This window comes from Copadichromis virginalis, linkage group LG15 (genome assembly GCF_057382275.1).
Source record: "Copadichromis virginalis isolate Kocher_CV1m ecotype Utaka linkage group LG15, C_Virginalis_male_GT1.1, whole genome shotgun sequence".
NCBI lineage: Eukaryota > Metazoa > Chordata > Actinopteri > Cichliformes > Cichlidae > Copadichromis > Copadichromis virginalis.
The window spans coordinates 19464145-19480627 of NC_140632.1; the positions used below are offsets into that span (position 1 = coordinate 19464145).

Sequence of the window (16483 nt, forward strand, 5' to 3'; positions counted from 1 at the left end):
GACGTGGCATAGTGATTTTAATGATTTTGACAATTTAAAGAATGACATTCTCCTACTTTCTATCACACTATGATTACTTCTGCGATTTCACTGCATGACTTTATGTCTGCTGTGACAAAATTCCTCACTGAACTGGACTGCATTAGAAAACTATGACAGCAGTGTTTTGCGGAAGAACGTCAGTGTGATATTACCGGTTATGGTTTGAATTCAGAAACCGTTTTGTCTTAGCCTGCAAAACCTATTTTTGTCTCCTCTGGAAGTGGATATTATTGATTTGTGGTTCCTGCAGTGGGATGTACCCCCACCCCCCAAACCTCAGGTCTGCATCTGCTGCCCTTCAGACAACAGGAGACGCCGTCTGTTCTCTGCTGATCTGATCTGTAGGAGTCAGGTTTCGCACTTACTAGCTATTTATTTCTGCAGGTCATCACATTTGCACTGCACCCAGCCTGCGGGGTCAGGTGGTGCAAGGACATTTGAATTTACTCAGTAAAACACTTCACCAGTGATATCCTCAGTACAAGAAATACTTGGATGACTAAAACGTTACAGATTTCTACCTGAATATTTTATTCATCTGTTTGGGTTTTAATTGCCAAGTAAAATATTTTTATTGGTCTGTTTGACTGAATATTTCAGTGTGGAGTGAATTCAATGCCAGTATTCAACGGTTGTCTTGTGTAATGATTAAATATCCAGAAGAAAGTGGTAAAAATCTAAACTTTGTACCCTTTGAGCTAAATGCTTATCAGGTATTTGCTGTGCTTTTAGCACTGTGCTAACATATACTGATTAGCAGTAAACAATACAGATGAGGTGTGATGTATTATTTGCTTGATGATCAAGTGATGAGAAGACTAGATTAGTGTCTAGACTTAACCCTGTGTTTGGACATTGACTATAAAATGCAGTCAATTTCTTTATGAATTTTCAAGATTTTTCAGTGAAAACAAGAAAAGAAAAGTTTAATCATGTTAAGGTAGCAGAAACATAAACCAAACCTTACAGGCTTCCCCACAGAAACCACTGAAGACCAATTTATGTGTCAACAAGTCAATATTTAATCAAGCATGTCTTAGAGTAAATCATAGATTTAACCTGATAGTTGTTTCCTCAGCCTACATCAGACAAATGTCCTTTTGACCATTATTATATTAAGATCGCCAGTGAAAATGTTTTAGTTTTGTAAGACTAACATTATTTACTTAAATGCAGTTTACTTCAGATCACTTTAACCATCTGATCAAAAGTACTCTGGATAGTTTGGGTTTTTTTAAATAGCACAAACGCTTTAGTCATACTCAAGAGAGAGAACGGGAGACAGACAAATGGTAAATGGCCTGCATTTATATAGCGCTTTTCTAGTCCCTAAGGACCCCAAAGCGCTTTACATATCCAGTCATCCACCCATTCACGCACACATTCACACACTGGTGATGGCAAGCTACATTGTAGCCACAGCCACCCTGGGGCGCACTGACAGAGGCGAGGCTGCCGGACACTGGCGCCACCGGGCCCTCTGACCACCACCAGTAGGCAACGGGTGAAGTGTCTTGCCCAAGGACACAACGACCGAGACTGTCCAAGCCGGGGCTCGAACCGGCAACCTTCCGATTACAAGGCGACCGCCCAACTCTTGAGCCACGATCGCCCCAGTAGTAGTTCAAACCAGACCAACCAACCAGACAAGTGGGTGTAGCAGAGCTGGTGGGTAAGCAGAAAGACGGAGAAGAGGATGAGGGCAGAGGTCAGGCAGCGTGAGGCCAGCTGCTGATCATGACTACGCCCTCCTGTTCCTGCAGGAAAGACTGGAGCAATGCCAGGGGCGTCAACAAAGCATGTCGGCAGCAGCATGTCAATTACCTCAGTCTGCTGCTGCAGCTTTAATTGCCATCTGGCTCCACAGGCACAGAGGAAATACTGTTGGGAAAAAGGCAAGGGTGGATTTTATATTTGATTCTCAAAAAACTACTACGCTTAAATATCTAAAATCTTGTACTTGAATGCACAACAGCTTCTACTGAAAAATACGGTAAACTCTATTCATTGGGGTGAAGTTTGTTATTGCCAAATTACAGCTGACACTAAAAACACCACTGAAGATGCAACTCTATGCTTTTAGCTATGTAAAAATGATAAAGAAAATATACAGTAGTTCAAACCAGACCAACCAACCAGAATTAAGAAGAAAGGCAATTTAAGCAACTTTGGATGTGGTGCCAGATGGTCTGGTCTGAGTAATTCAGAAACTGTTTATTTACTGGGATTTTCCCACACAACCATCTGAAGAGTTTATAGAGAATGGCTAGAAAAAGAGAAAATATCCAGTGGCAGAAATGCTTTGTTGATAACAGACATAAAAGGAACATGATTCAAGCTGATGTGAAGGCAAGATTATCTCAAATATGTTGTTTCAACCAAGATATGCAGAAAAGCATCTGTGAACATGCAAGACATCCAACTTTGAGTGGTGACAGTAACAAAAAACCACACTGTGCACCACTCACGTCAGCTAAGACATGAGTCTTAGCTGACATAAGTGGCACAGGGTCACCAACAGAGGACAGGAAAAACATTGCCGGTTCTGATGAGACTTGGTTTCTGCTGTAAGATTCAGATGGTAGGGTCAGAATTTGGCATAAACAACATGAAATCGTGGCTCAATCCTACTTTCAGACTGCTTCTGGTAATGTAAAGGCGTGGGCAAGTTCTGGGCGCATGACGCCTATTTCCAGCAGGATAACATCAAATGGCCTGGAATCTGATGTGGCAGAATGGGAGATCTGCGGCATGGACGTACACCTGACAAACCCGGAGCAACTCTGACACTATCGTGTCAATATGGACCAAAATCTCAGAGGAACGTTTCGGGCACCTTGTTGAATCTGTGCCACGAAGAATCAAAGCAGTTCTAAAGACAAAAGAGGGTCCAACCCAGAACTAGCAAGGTGTACCTAATAAGGTTAAGGTGATCTAATACTTGCTCACAGTCCTTTCAGCACTGTCTTGTTTTCTTCTTAAATCCTTCTTAAATATGATTCTTTGAGTGTTTATATATAATGAAAATCTACTGATATATACAAATATCAGGATCTTTTACATTGAACTCAAAAAAACAGAAGCGTGCAAATGTTACAACCCATAAATACACGAAACTATACAACAGTTTTAGCTGCTTGTATATACTGCTGGTTTAAAGACACTTTTGGAATTTGGTCTGATTTTTAAGTTTGTTTTATTTTATCCTTAAAAGTGAATTTGCCAACTGCAGTGTAGGGGTTATGGAAGATCTGAAAGCAGCACTAAGAAGTCATATTAGATTCACTGTTTCCTGTCTTTGTTAGAACAGAAAGAGGCTGTTTAATCACTCTAGCAGCTCCAGAACAGGACGATGTAGTGTAAACAAAGCTCAGCTGTGGTATTATCCGACCAGCCTTTGAGTTTTTATTGCTATTTATTGCTAATGTGGCTTCCAAACCTTTTATAATTGTGTGTGTTATGTGTGTGTGTTTAATTTATAATACCACTGTGTAGAATATTGCCACTGCAGTTACTGTAATTCGGTCTGATTCCATTCCCGTTTGTCACAGGGAGGAAACAGTCACCCCCGTCCACCGCAGAGGGCCTCTGAGCAGAGGAAAAATCCATGACAGCAGTTGTTAGTCCAGGCCAGCCCTCTTTCCTGAACTTCTGTACATTGACACGCTATAGGGAGCTGAATTCCTGCAAACACACCCCCACACACACGCACATTATTTCCTTTCAGGTCTGTTGTTTCTCCCTGACAGTGATGCATTCCAGACAAGCTCCAAGTTCAGTGCAATGTCACCCTGTTGGCTGCTGTTTGTTTAAGAGCTATTGTTTCATGTAGAGGTGCAAGTAATCCCTCTGCAGAAATCAAATCTGTTTAAACTTACTCTTGAACTGCTGTTTTAACAGCTTTTGCCATTTCATCAACTGTCACTTAGAACTTCTGTGGTTAAAAATATTTCATAATCTCAGCAGTGACAGCTTGTCCAATGTTCTGAAATGTACTTGTTTCCGAGTTAAATACACTCTTTTAATATATTTCTATTCTTCATGATGCTAAATCTTTCTAGTGTAGGGACACATGAGTATCTTAATAAGTTAATTTCTTAATGTTTTCATATATATCGCATACATTAATATATAATATATATATTGTATTGTATACCTATACTGACTGCTCGGTCTAGCAGGCGCAAAACACCAGCAAAACACCAGGTAGACTGAGCAGTCAGCTAAGTCTGCAAGACTAGGCTGACCAAGCTGTGTACTCTAAGTACAAGATCCATTGGGTTCTGGGGTCTATCACACCAGGCAAGACCCCAGGTGCAGGCAGTGTAAAGATGCCCCTGAGACAATTCAGCACATAACAGAAGGGTGCAAAATGATAGCAGCCAGGGCATACATGGAACACCATTACCAAGGAACATTTGTGCCGAGTGTGCCCTGGAAGTCCCGAGGTCAAAGTGGGCGACACCCCCTAGGGTGGTGGAGAATGACCGAGCTAAGATCCTGTAGGACTTCCAGATATAGAAAGACAAAATGGTAATGGCTATAGTGGTGGTAGAGAAGCAGAAGAAGACGGCCGTAGTAATCGATGTAGTGATACAGAATGGCAGCAACATCAGGAAGAAGGAACACAAGAAACTTAAGAAATACCAAGGGGTCAGATCTCTGTCCAGAAGAGTGCAGTCCTGGGAACAGCTAAGATACTGTGCAGGACCCTCAAGCTCCCAGTCCTCACTGCTCAAGCTTGAGGGATAGACTGCCATATGTGTGTGTGTGTGTGTGTGTGTGTGTGTGTGTGTGTGTGTGTGTGCATGAAATGTATGTATTCGTTAAGCTTAACTAATTTCCTCAATAACAGTTGTTTTAGCGATTTATTGCATAATATCTCATATAGACACAGACCGATATACAAAATGCTTGAAATCTACAAAGAAAAATACAACTGAAAATTTTGAGGGAAAAAAGAAACAGAACAAAGCTCCTTTGGTAGCTTTTGTACTGCCAGCAGTGAGCTCAACATAAGCTGATATCTTTAGACCATTATTAGCTGGATCCAGTAAATGATGCAAACTCATTGTGCTTTTCGAAAGGCAGATTAACACCACCCTGCTAGGGTTACATGCCTCCCTAGGGGGTTGCAATCATATGCCTAATCCTTTGATCTCAAGAGGTAGTGATGATGATGATGGTGCTGCTGCTGCTGGTGGGAGCTTATAGAAGGACCTGTCTGTTTATAAAAACCCTGGACAAAACAGATTGTCTTTGATTGGTCTAAAAGGCTAAACTGTACAGCTGATGGCTAATTGTTGTAAGAGCAGGGTTTCGGGGAGGAGGACAATGAGGACAAGGTTTTCACAAAGACATCCTGTGTTGTCTCAAAGTTATTAAATATGAATATACAAATATGAAGCCTGATTTAATGGCTCTTAGCTTTCTTATAGCCTCAGTTTCCTGTTCTTAGCTGACAGTAGTGGCACCTGGTGTGGTCTTCTGCTACTGTAGCTCACCTGCTTCAAAAATTTGACATATTGTACATTCAGAGATGCTCTTCTGCATACTTTGATTGTAAGGAGTAATTAATGAAGTTTAAGTTGCTGTCTTCCTATGAGCTCCGTTCAGCCTATCTATGCTCCTCAGACTTTGACATCAATAAGACAGTTTCACTCAGAGAACTGCAGCTCACTGGACATTTTTCTTTTTCGGAGATGGTTGTGAGGGAAAATACCAGTAAACAGGCTGTTTCTGAAAAACCCAGAGCAGCCTGTCTGACACCAATAACCATTCCACATCCAAAGTTACTTAAATTGCTTTTCTCACACATTATGATGCTTTATTTAGCCAGCTTTAATCTGTCACATTTTAACAAGGATGTATGAATATTAGAAGGATCTAAAAATTGTGTTTGTTTGCTTATTTGTTCCCATTCTCCTGGTTATTTTTAATGATGTCCTCCATGCAGGGCTTAATATACTGGGAGTAGTGAATTCACATAGGTCTTTCATCTTACCTCGGCTACTAAATGTTATATGCTATAAACTAACATAAGGCTGATATCAGTCATTGTCACAAAACTTGAAGCAGAAAATATTTCTAAAAAATGTTTAATCTAAAGTAACTGTCGGGTCTATCAAAATACTTTCAAATTTAGCATACTTTGAATAGTTTTGAAAGTAAATGTGTAGCAGAACGTTAGAACCTCATACATATTCACTTTCTGTGCTATACAACGTGCCAAGAGAAGCACAAGTTATCATAAAATCAGCATTTTTGGGGGGCCACTTGCAAGCAAGTAAGTTCATGCACAATGAAGACCCTGACTGAGTCTCATAAGGGCATTTAACACTTTTAATGGTTATTATAAGAAGCACATTAGCAGAAGTAGAGAAAAGAATCTTAAGATTTCATTAATTTCAGTACAGCGAATAGGAATACAGGGCTTCAGGCTTCATCCATCTGCCTGTGTGTGTGTGTGTGTGTGTGTGTGTGTGTGTGTGTGTGTGTGTGTGTGTGTGTGTGTGTGTGGCACAGCACATGCTTCTTTCTTTCTTTCTTTCTTTCTTTCTTTCTTTCTTTCCGAGTAGCGTGTGTGATGCTTTTGTGCTGATTTCATGGTTATTGTTGTGTTATTGTTGTGATCGGGCTGCAGGCTGGGGGGTGGAAGTAAGGCCCACCATCTGTCCTTTATTCGCACTATTGTCTTTCACACACACTACTATCACGACCTTCAACCCCTCTGCCTACAATAGGTCACCTGGACACACTCTTCAAATAAACCAACGGGCAAACATTAAAGTTTAATGCTAAAAGAAAATTTGGAGTAGACATATTTACACACAATGTGTGATTTCTTTTTAAGTGTAGAAGCAATTTTTTACATATGTGAAATTTCTAAGATTTCTTTTTTCAAATTCAGGGGTAAGCAGTTGTTCAGTGTTTTTAATATAATCGCGCAATTTGTTGTATTAGAGTAGATTGTGTACAAATGTACATTTAAATGCCATCTCATCTCTTGTCTGTTTAAATTGTATTCTTTGTATCTGTTCAAAGATCTGTTCAATAAGATACACGATTTCCTATAAATATATGTGTTTTAAATAAAAGTCTGCATGTTTTATGCATATACGTGTTGGCAGGGAAACGCCCAGCAGCCACTGTGTTAAAGGACAGGAAGCGGATTTTACTATTCGGCCACAATCCGAGTTTGGACACTTTACAAGAATCACCAAAACATAACCAGAAGTTCTTTTCAAAGTAAAAGCCGGGGGACGTCGTATAGAAGTTTAATAGAATAGAAGAATGGAATCTCCTTCCACTGTCATTGGACATGTACAACGAAATTCTGGTAACGCCACACCAACTGTTCAAGGATTAAAAATATCAATTGTATGACAGCAAGAATAACTAGCAGACCAGAGGAGTATATACAAACAAGATGAATATATACAAAACTAGAAGGCATAAAATAGAGAGGCACACATTAGAGGACATGGTTGCAAAGTGCTTGAAAGTAGTGCAATGGAGAAATGGAGAAAACACCCATATGATTGTAATAGGATCTCTTAGAACAGCATTTAAACTTTGATTATTGTTCCACGTTTTTATTTTGTTTCAGTGCATGTGTTCTGTTGAGTTGTATGTTTGTAAAAGAAATACTTGCAGGAGTGATTTTTTTTTCTTGAGAATGGTATAAGATGTTATAATTATGATCCTAATTTATAACATAAGGGATACATCGTAATAAAAAAAAAGAGGTGTGAGATGCAAAGCATCCACCTGTGGGAGAATTCTGCAACAGAAAAAAGGTAGTACAAATATAACTTCTAGTAAAAGAAAGGCTTCTATTAATCCTGGTTCGAAGCAGGACAGCATGGTGGTGCAGTGGTTAGCACATTTCAGATATGTGGTTGACTCTTAAAGCCAGCTGTGAGTGCTTGCTCTCCTTGTGTCTAGCTTGTATTATCCAAGTGGTCTCCTCCCAAAGCACCAAAACATGCTTTTCATGTTAAATGATGTTTCTAGATTTATCAGCATCTAAAGGTTAAACCCTACAATGGACTGGCGATCTGGGATGAGAACGTGTTGCACCCAGTGACAGCTGGTATGGGTTCCAGCCCTTCTGCAACCCTGAATTGGATAAGTGAGCAAGAAGATGGATGGATATTACAAGGCAAAGTTTTCACGCTTCTCCTTATAATATTACGGGCAGAAAAAAGCCAGTATGCTTTAGCAATTATTGTTTCTGTTATTTTTGTTTTTCTCTCTTCCCACGTTCATCACACTTTTTTTAAGCTGATGTGATTTTATTTTGACGATCATACCGGAATTCCAGCGGCTTCACTCGGGATAACTGAACGTGGCGTCGTTGGCTACCCTGGGGTGAGAAAAGCACGGCTGTTGCTCGGTTTGTTCAGTGTGGGAGACTGCTGTGTGATAACAGTGTTTGTGGCGTCTTTGAACTGAAAAAAAAACAGGACTTTATAGACACTAGCTCTCCCCGCTTCGTAACACATAAGACGATGAATGGTAAGTCAACGAACGGCACGCTGGGGGGAATGGCCTGCATCGAGGGTCTACCGCCGCTGCCGAAGAGCCTGAGCGGGTTGCTGAACTCAAGCGGCGGCTCCTGGAGAGAAATGGAGAGGATGTACGTGAAGAAAACCATGATCCAGGACGACCTGAGCAGAGGCAGGAACAATGCCGATAACCTGCTGGCCAACAAGCCGGCCAACCTCGATGCAGCACTGGCTCTGCTGCGAAAAGAGATGGTAACATTTTCAGTGTTTTCCTTTATTTGTCGACAGGAAAGTGGTCCGTTTACCACTGCTGGTTTAATCCTAGCGATTTACATTCACAACCATTCAACCAAAATCCCTAAAGAAACTGCAGAAGTTTTCTTTTTTCGGCTTTTGGACAAACTTGTGTGCATTTTAGCTGAGAAATTAAGACTTTTTGAAAACAATAATCTTTTGATTGATTCGGCATACAAAATTAACCCGTTCTGCATTATATAAATAAATTATGAAGTTAAAAATATTGATTTATGTCCTGTCTGTTTGGGATTTTTGTTCAGTGAACATACAAATTATGTTCACTGTTCATTGTTATCACTTCTGTTAAGTGTGTTTTCTCCTTGCTCTGTTTATTAAAGACTCGCTAGTTAATTAACTTAACATGCCACCCAACCACCTAGAAGCACTTGAGGATAAAAACGAGATTTTTTTTAAATGGACTCTGGTGTTAATAACAGCCTATATAAGAAGAAGGAAAAAAGGGGATCAGGAACAGCTTTGCATTGGATGAGACAAATTAAGCCATTAGGCTTGTGCTGATTTGGATTCTAAGCTCATTTTAATACCTTTTAGCTTCAGTATAAAAGTTTCTATTGTGACATACAGAAACCAACACAAAATCCTTCAGTGAACTAATACCTGCTATCACATTTGCAGAGATGTAATCAGAGTGAAACTCTTACTGCACACTGTTTTACACTCCCTTGCCAGCAGCAAGGATTTTCATACTATCACCGGACCAGATTTCATTATTGAGGTAGATTCCCAGCAATCTTGGTTAATGCTTAACAATAGCTTGTTTTCTTATGTGAAGTCACGTAGCTGAAAGAGGTTAAACTGCTGCTGAAACTCTAGGCATTTGGATTTATTTATTTTTTTCCTAAATCTTTCTTTCCTAAATCCCACTGACTCTTTATGTCCTTTAGCCTTGGCAGAGTAGGTTCCTAATGTTAGCCTTATTGCTTTGCTGCTGTTAATGTATTACTGTGGGGTTGTTGTAGTTAATAAGTTGTCAGTGTCCTATATTTTTAAAGACTCTAAGCTTGTCCCTGTGCAGTTTTAAAGAGCACAGTGTTTGGTGTGCGTTTTAGCTGCCTGTGTTATGCTTGACCACTGAGTGTGCCGTGCCTCTAAGTTCAAACTGCACTGTCAGCTCAGCCGTGAGGTCAGCAGCAAAAATGCCCTTTACACACCATCATCGTGGCCTTGACACACCGATGTCACAGAGTCAGCTGAGGCCACAGGCGAGGATTATTTTATTACTTTCTTCTCTTTTTGTTTCTTTGTTAGAGGTTAAATTTAGTGACTGTTTAGGTGTTTTACTTGAATAATTCCTTTACAGTCACTCTTTTGTTGCTTATCTTTCTGTTTATGTGCTAAACGGTTGAGAAATAAATCAGATTTTCACTAATGCCAAGTTATTAAGGTGATTTGCCAGACAGATGTTTTTGGAGCTAAAACAATGAATTCATTCATCTATATTTAAAAAATAAATTGGCTATTATGCCGGTAAAAGCCCCACAGGCCCATTTTATTATTAAATGGGCCTGTGGGAACCCTGGAAGATTTACTTGCTGTAGAAAGATCCTGGTTACTGAATGCTCAGAAGTATAAGACTGAGCTTTTATTTGTAGGCAATATTGGCCACTGAAGGATGGTTGGAGAGTTTAAGTGGTGCAACTGGTGTAAATTTCATCATTTAAAGGAAAACTTGCTAGGCTCCATGTTTGTGTCCTTACACCCAGCTTGTTGTGGCACTACACTATAAGGGCACCTGCTATGCATATGTCCGTGAAGTAATTTAGAAAATGAAAGCAGAGCCGCTTGTTCGTGGTTCCTGTAGCTGTTTGTGTTCATGTCAAGCGATTATAATCCCAGGTTATTAGACGAAATGACACGTTTAAAAAATTTGTAGAACATTATCTCTGGGTTTCTTAATTATTAAACTGTGAACAATTAAAAAGGCAACAAGCTGCTGAAAAATAATCTAATAAGCTAATGAGTTAGCTGCAGCTGTACTTCCCTGGGTTTTTTAATGCTAATCCCTATACTGCCCCCTGCAGGTGGGTTTGCGTCAGCAGGACATGTCCCTGCTGTGCCAGCTGTGGTCGCTCCACGAGTCCATCCAGGAGTACAAGGGGAGCTGCCAGGACCTTAGCGCAGCCTCCAGCCTCAGCATGATGGAGAATGGCTACTTTGACGAGGATGACGAGTATTACCCGGAGCCTGGTTCCACTCCCACCGGGGAACAGCCGGATGGAGACATTGGAGATGGGATGGCAACAATGGGGGCAGCCAAGAATGGGAGCGGCAGTGGCAAAGGGGACAGCTGGGACTCCTTTCGCGTTAACATCTGAGGCCTCGTTGTCAGCATTTTTCTTAGTGTGGATGCATATTTTTGGGTTGACAGACTGGATTAGGCTGGAGGAGAAACCTTTTTGGCCTCCAGGGAGTGAGTGGCTGGTGAGAGACAACAGACTATGGCGTCTCGTGGAACTGTAAAAATCCAGCTACCTTAAACACCTCCTCAGGTCTAACATCCGCCTGCTTGTGTTGCAGAACGTTGTTTCTGCAGCGTGACCAGGAGCTTCATCAAACTGCAGATCTGAGCGATCAGATATTTTGAGAAGTTACTCTCTTAACAACCTCTGAAACACTCAGGGGTTGGGATCAATTGTATCCAGCGACTCGATATAGTCAAAATTCGGCAATATACATATATATATATATATATACACACACTTCTTTTTGTAAACAGCTTTATTGCTGCTTCTATGTCCGTTTGTTTTGTTAGACAGTCACTTTCTTTTTGGCTGAACTTTTTTTTTTTTAATTTACATATACAAAAATATATGAACAAAGTTTTATTATTTATTATATAATATAAATAACAAAATATTTGCTTTCCTGTTACTCTGACATTTTCTACTGCACCATTCCTCAGCATTTACAGGTTGGAAAGAATCCCAGAAATCCAGAGCTTTGCAATCAGCATTGGTGCAAAAAGATGACTGACTCTGTGGACATATTAATGGAGACAGTGTGTGTGTTTCTTCTAAGTGGTGAAACCATTAATTTACATCAACCCCTTGGGGTCCAACCAGAAGTAGTAGTACGGAGAAAGAGATGAGGTCCTCATATCCACTGAGTTTGTGTGCAGGTATGAGGTCTTCACCGTCCTGCCTTTAGGTGGAGCAGATATCTGCTCAGGAAATGTGAAATCTTCAGAATGCTGGAAACAGTTTTAACTGTTTGCAGAGGTGAAAAACCCCAAGCCCAGCGTGCTGTGTTGCAGATATAGTGCTTCAGCACTTTACAGGCATATCAGACATGTCTCTGTTCTCAGACTTTGTAGTGTTCAGGACACATCTGCCTGAATTTAACTTTCTGCTTTAATATTATCTATCTTTAAGAAACATTTACTTAAAGATTAAAACAGAACTCAGTTTATTTCTGGATCTTGGTTTCATTGTATTTATCAATTTAAGTGGGGGTCCGCCCCAATCAAGGGTTGGCTGGTTCAAACACTGAACATTCAGATATTAGTTTCTTGAGGTCAGTATTAACATGAATAGAAATGCAAAGACTACCTAAGTTGAAACAAGAATTATTCTTCAAAATAATAGAATTATTCTATTATAGATGATAATGAGCATTAAAAGAAATTATGAAGCCACATACAAATATGGCCAAGAGCTGAGCTGTGATCTGGTAGCTGGAACATTTTTCATTATGGAAACAAAAAATAAAAAATCTACACATTTTCTCACTTTTTCATGGTGCAGTTTGTTTTTAGACACTTTTTTTTTTAAATGGGACCTATTGTGCTGATATCACTTCCATGCTGGCTTTGTATGATTCACAGTTTACAGTAATCTTTCTTTGAGTTTAAAAACAAACAAAAAAAACCCCTTGCCCTTCATGGGGATTTCTTACTGACCTCCTTTTTTTATTGATTGATTTTGTTCCTTTTAGAAACATTTTTGCATAATAGGTCCCTTTTAACTTTTTCTGGTCCCAGTGGCCTTCAAATATCACCTACAGTGTAAATAAACATCTGTAGCTCTAGACCTAGTAGCAACTATCACATGAAAACCCGGTGCTTTATACTCTTATGCATCGAGATCTTAACCAATCTCATTTTAGCGTCATGTGCTCTGTTAAGTGTGACAGATGCCCGTGCAGGATTAAGCTCATTTTTAAGTCATCCTTGAGGAATATAAATCTGATTATATCAGCATTTGGTCATCTTTGCATACGTTATAGGGGCTCTTTAACGATCTCTGCTTCCATTACAATATGACGGTGGTCATTAATTAGATTGTAACAAAAAAAAAGTGCTTTTGTTTTTGCTTTGGTTGGTTTTTGTTTTTTTAATCAGAAGAACTTGCCTTCATTGCCTCATCTATAATAAAAAAAACAACTAAGTTAAAATTCCTTCAATCTAAAATCTTGACTGTTTAAGACTTTTGGATGTGAAAATCCTCTTTGTAAACACATGAATGGTCTACTCAGGCTTCCTAAGTATCTAAACTCTGCAGCAAAGGTCTCAGCTCAGCCTGTAGCATACAACACAGCTACAGACACAGCACAGCAGCTGTGCTGTCAATCATAAATTGAGTTTCTGAACTCACCATCGCTTTGAGAAGATATCGAGGGTTCATCTTTGCACAAATGTGCTCATATTTCGTCACCTGTCTGTACGTCAGTCCGCTATTTGAACACAAACCAAAGAGAGTACGCCACTCAGCATTGTATTTGGTTGACGTTGCTGATGTAGGCGGGATCTGGCTATGTTGAACTTAAAACTTAACATCTGGTGTCTTGACGAATGTCGTTAGGAGTTTTTTGGAGCTGATGAATGAAGGACATTTGGTTGGCCTTTTGAACAGTTGGCCGCCTTCTTCCCCACTCAAAGACCAGCGTTTTCAGTTGACTGAATTAAAATGTCACCGACCAGTGAAAGTCTAGAGGATTGATTTATGACAAGTATGTGAAGAGTCAGATGTGTCGCAATAACATGTGGATATGAAACCATGTTTCCGCAAGCACAGTAACCCTTGATCTTCTAACTTCTCTCTAAAATCTGTCGACATCAAGAGTTTCTGATTTAACCGGAGTAGTCTGACATTTTGGGAAAATGTTTCAGTTACATACTTCATCTGTTAAACGTAAAGTCAAACCAGCACAATCACCAGATGGGGAAGTAGCTAGCATTACTATGTCTTACTGCCTCCATTTCCCAGACATGGATTAAGCTGAGATAGACCATAAACTTTTTCCCCTGGAGGTCCTCCTAGGATTTAGTCTGGGAGGAGGTTTAATCCGTGTTGGAGAGTAACAAAATCCACTGGCAAGCACTTTTAAAGTTGCCACTTTGACATAGTTTTGTTATCCATATAACCTGGACCTGGTGTGTGAAGTAATTTTAAACATTACCATCACATGGGGACACAAAGTGAACAATGGTTGATTGTTTTTTGAGCAGGATGAAGTTTGGGGTGGAGCAAAGCTAAACTCTGTTGTCACCATAAAAGGATGCAAGTTCTCCTTGAGGTTTATCATATATATTTTTTTCCTGATCTAAGCTTGGACAAACATTTTTTTTGCCTCTTGCATATGTAACTACTCACTTTTATTCTGAACCTTTCCATAATGCATTTGCAACTTTCTGACTAGTCTTATTATTTAACAGAGTCCATTGACTTTGGTTCCAGTGTTCTGATAAGTTGAAATGATTGTTCTCTGTTTCTCTCTGTTGCTTTTTATGATCCACATTTAATGAAACTTAACTTTGTCTGTGAAGTACACCTGTATGCGACTGCTGCCAACATTTCTAGTCGGATTACACATTTAGGGTCAGGTAAAGCACCTGTTTTACTACTGCAGTCTACTGCTAATCTGAAGCCGAAAGCACGTTTGATTAAACCGTTTTAAACCACTGACGTTTAGGACACGAGTCACATCTTGATCCCAGGATTTCTATTGGATGTCTACCCAATTAGTGCCTTTTTATAAGATGTTCAAGATGGGAATGAACATATACCATAAGTCATATGAACTGATTGGCCTGTACTTTGGTTTTTAAAGCTGCTACATGTGGAATTTGAAACATAATGAATTTAGCAATCTCACAAAACTCATTCTGAAGCTGTGCCAGAAATAAATGAATGTCATGCTGACATGTCGCTCTCCTCCAACTCCAACGAGTCCCTAATTTGGATCTGTTGTTAATTATACTCTTCTCTGTCAAAAGATTGTTTGGAATTTTATTGGCAGGGATGCAGCTGTTGGGAACGGTGTACTGCTGACACCCACTGAAATTTGAGTTGCTCTAGCAAAAGTGAGACATCTCTCTTCCTGTTTTGGTTGATGCTTAGAAGAAATTGTACACCTCAAAATAAAAGGACCCTAATGTATGGCGGTTATTTCTTCAGAATACAACTTTAAAGTACACGTAGCAATTTTACCGTCAAGAACTTGTATCAGCCTTAAAGTCAGCTGAGGCATTTGCAAACCGAGCTAGGTGGTGCACTCCTCACTTGTTCTTCAAGTCTGTTTTTTGCACTTGTTTGTGCCTGTTGCTGTGTTAAATCCCCAAAAATACGACTAGCTGACCCTCTTTGAGTTTGTCACTACTACACAGGTGCATGGTGCTCTTTGTACGCTTACACTATTGTAGCTTAACCCAGCACAAGAGAGCTAAGAAGAAGCTTTAAATTGAACACCAGCAAATTGTACTTAATATTGTACCGTTGCCACGTGTGTTGCCTGTTCTGTAGACTAAAATATGCCCCTTTTTCACATGATTATTGGATGTGTAACATGGAGATTTCATCTCAGGGTAAACTTTAAAAAAAATTGTTGTTTTTTTTTGGGTGGTTTTGACTCCTGACAAAATAGCATACTTCCCTTAAACAATGGCTCTCGAACTAAAGGTGAACAATGCTATGTCACACCCACTTACAGTGAGTCATAATTATGATTCAATGGTTTGGTGCAAGTCTCAAAATCAAAGGGCAAACTTTGCACCAACTTTGAACAATCAGGAGGCGAAGACGCCAAGTGCAAAACAACCACAAAAGCTTGACATAGTTTGACTTAAGTGCGGATTACCCCTGCAATCACGGTCACGCCTGAGCGTTCACACCCATGCTGTAGTGAGGGTTGTGGCACTTGAATGGAGAATAACTTGAACATTACTTCCAATGAGGAAAAAAAATAGCTGAAGGTGTGTAATGTGTGTGCGCCTTTTCTGCAGCTGACCAAATCTGACCTGTGTCCAAACCTGGGTTTGAAAACATGATTGAGCCAAGACAGTTCATTATTTTACAAGTGACATGTTTATCAGTAGGCCTGAGTATGCAGATGTAACCTATTGAGGAAATCAGAGAAGTAAATGCAATTTCATTCGTGTTTGTTCTTTATATCTCTTATTGTAATCGTTCATTAACTTGCTTTAGTGAAAAGAAGGATTTTATGTATTGTTTTTTTTTTTGAATAAGTAACATTTGGAGAACACGTGAAGGCTGTGTTGCCGCCATCTATCATTCCTCCTGTTCTCTTATCCATGAATGACCACACTGCTGTTTGTTTGGACAGTACTCTCTCATAGTTATACTGTTATGAATTTAATAAAGCGGTTCTGTACTTTT

General features: G+C 39.8%; 1 protein-coding gene across 1 annotated transcript; it reads left to right on the forward strand.

The window, feature by feature from the left end:
* The first annotated feature begins 8391 nt into the window (after nt 1-8391).
* On the forward strand, nt 8392-16483 carry fam89a (family with sequence similarity 89 member A). The gene is made up of 2 exons (XM_085432350.1): nt 8392-8804; nt 10892-16483. The coding sequence occupies exons 1-2, from the start codon at nt 8556-8558 to the stop codon at nt 11183-11185; spliced, it is 543 nt and encodes a 180-aa protein (XP_085288476.1). The 5' UTR covers nt 8392-8555; the 3' UTR covers nt 11186-16483.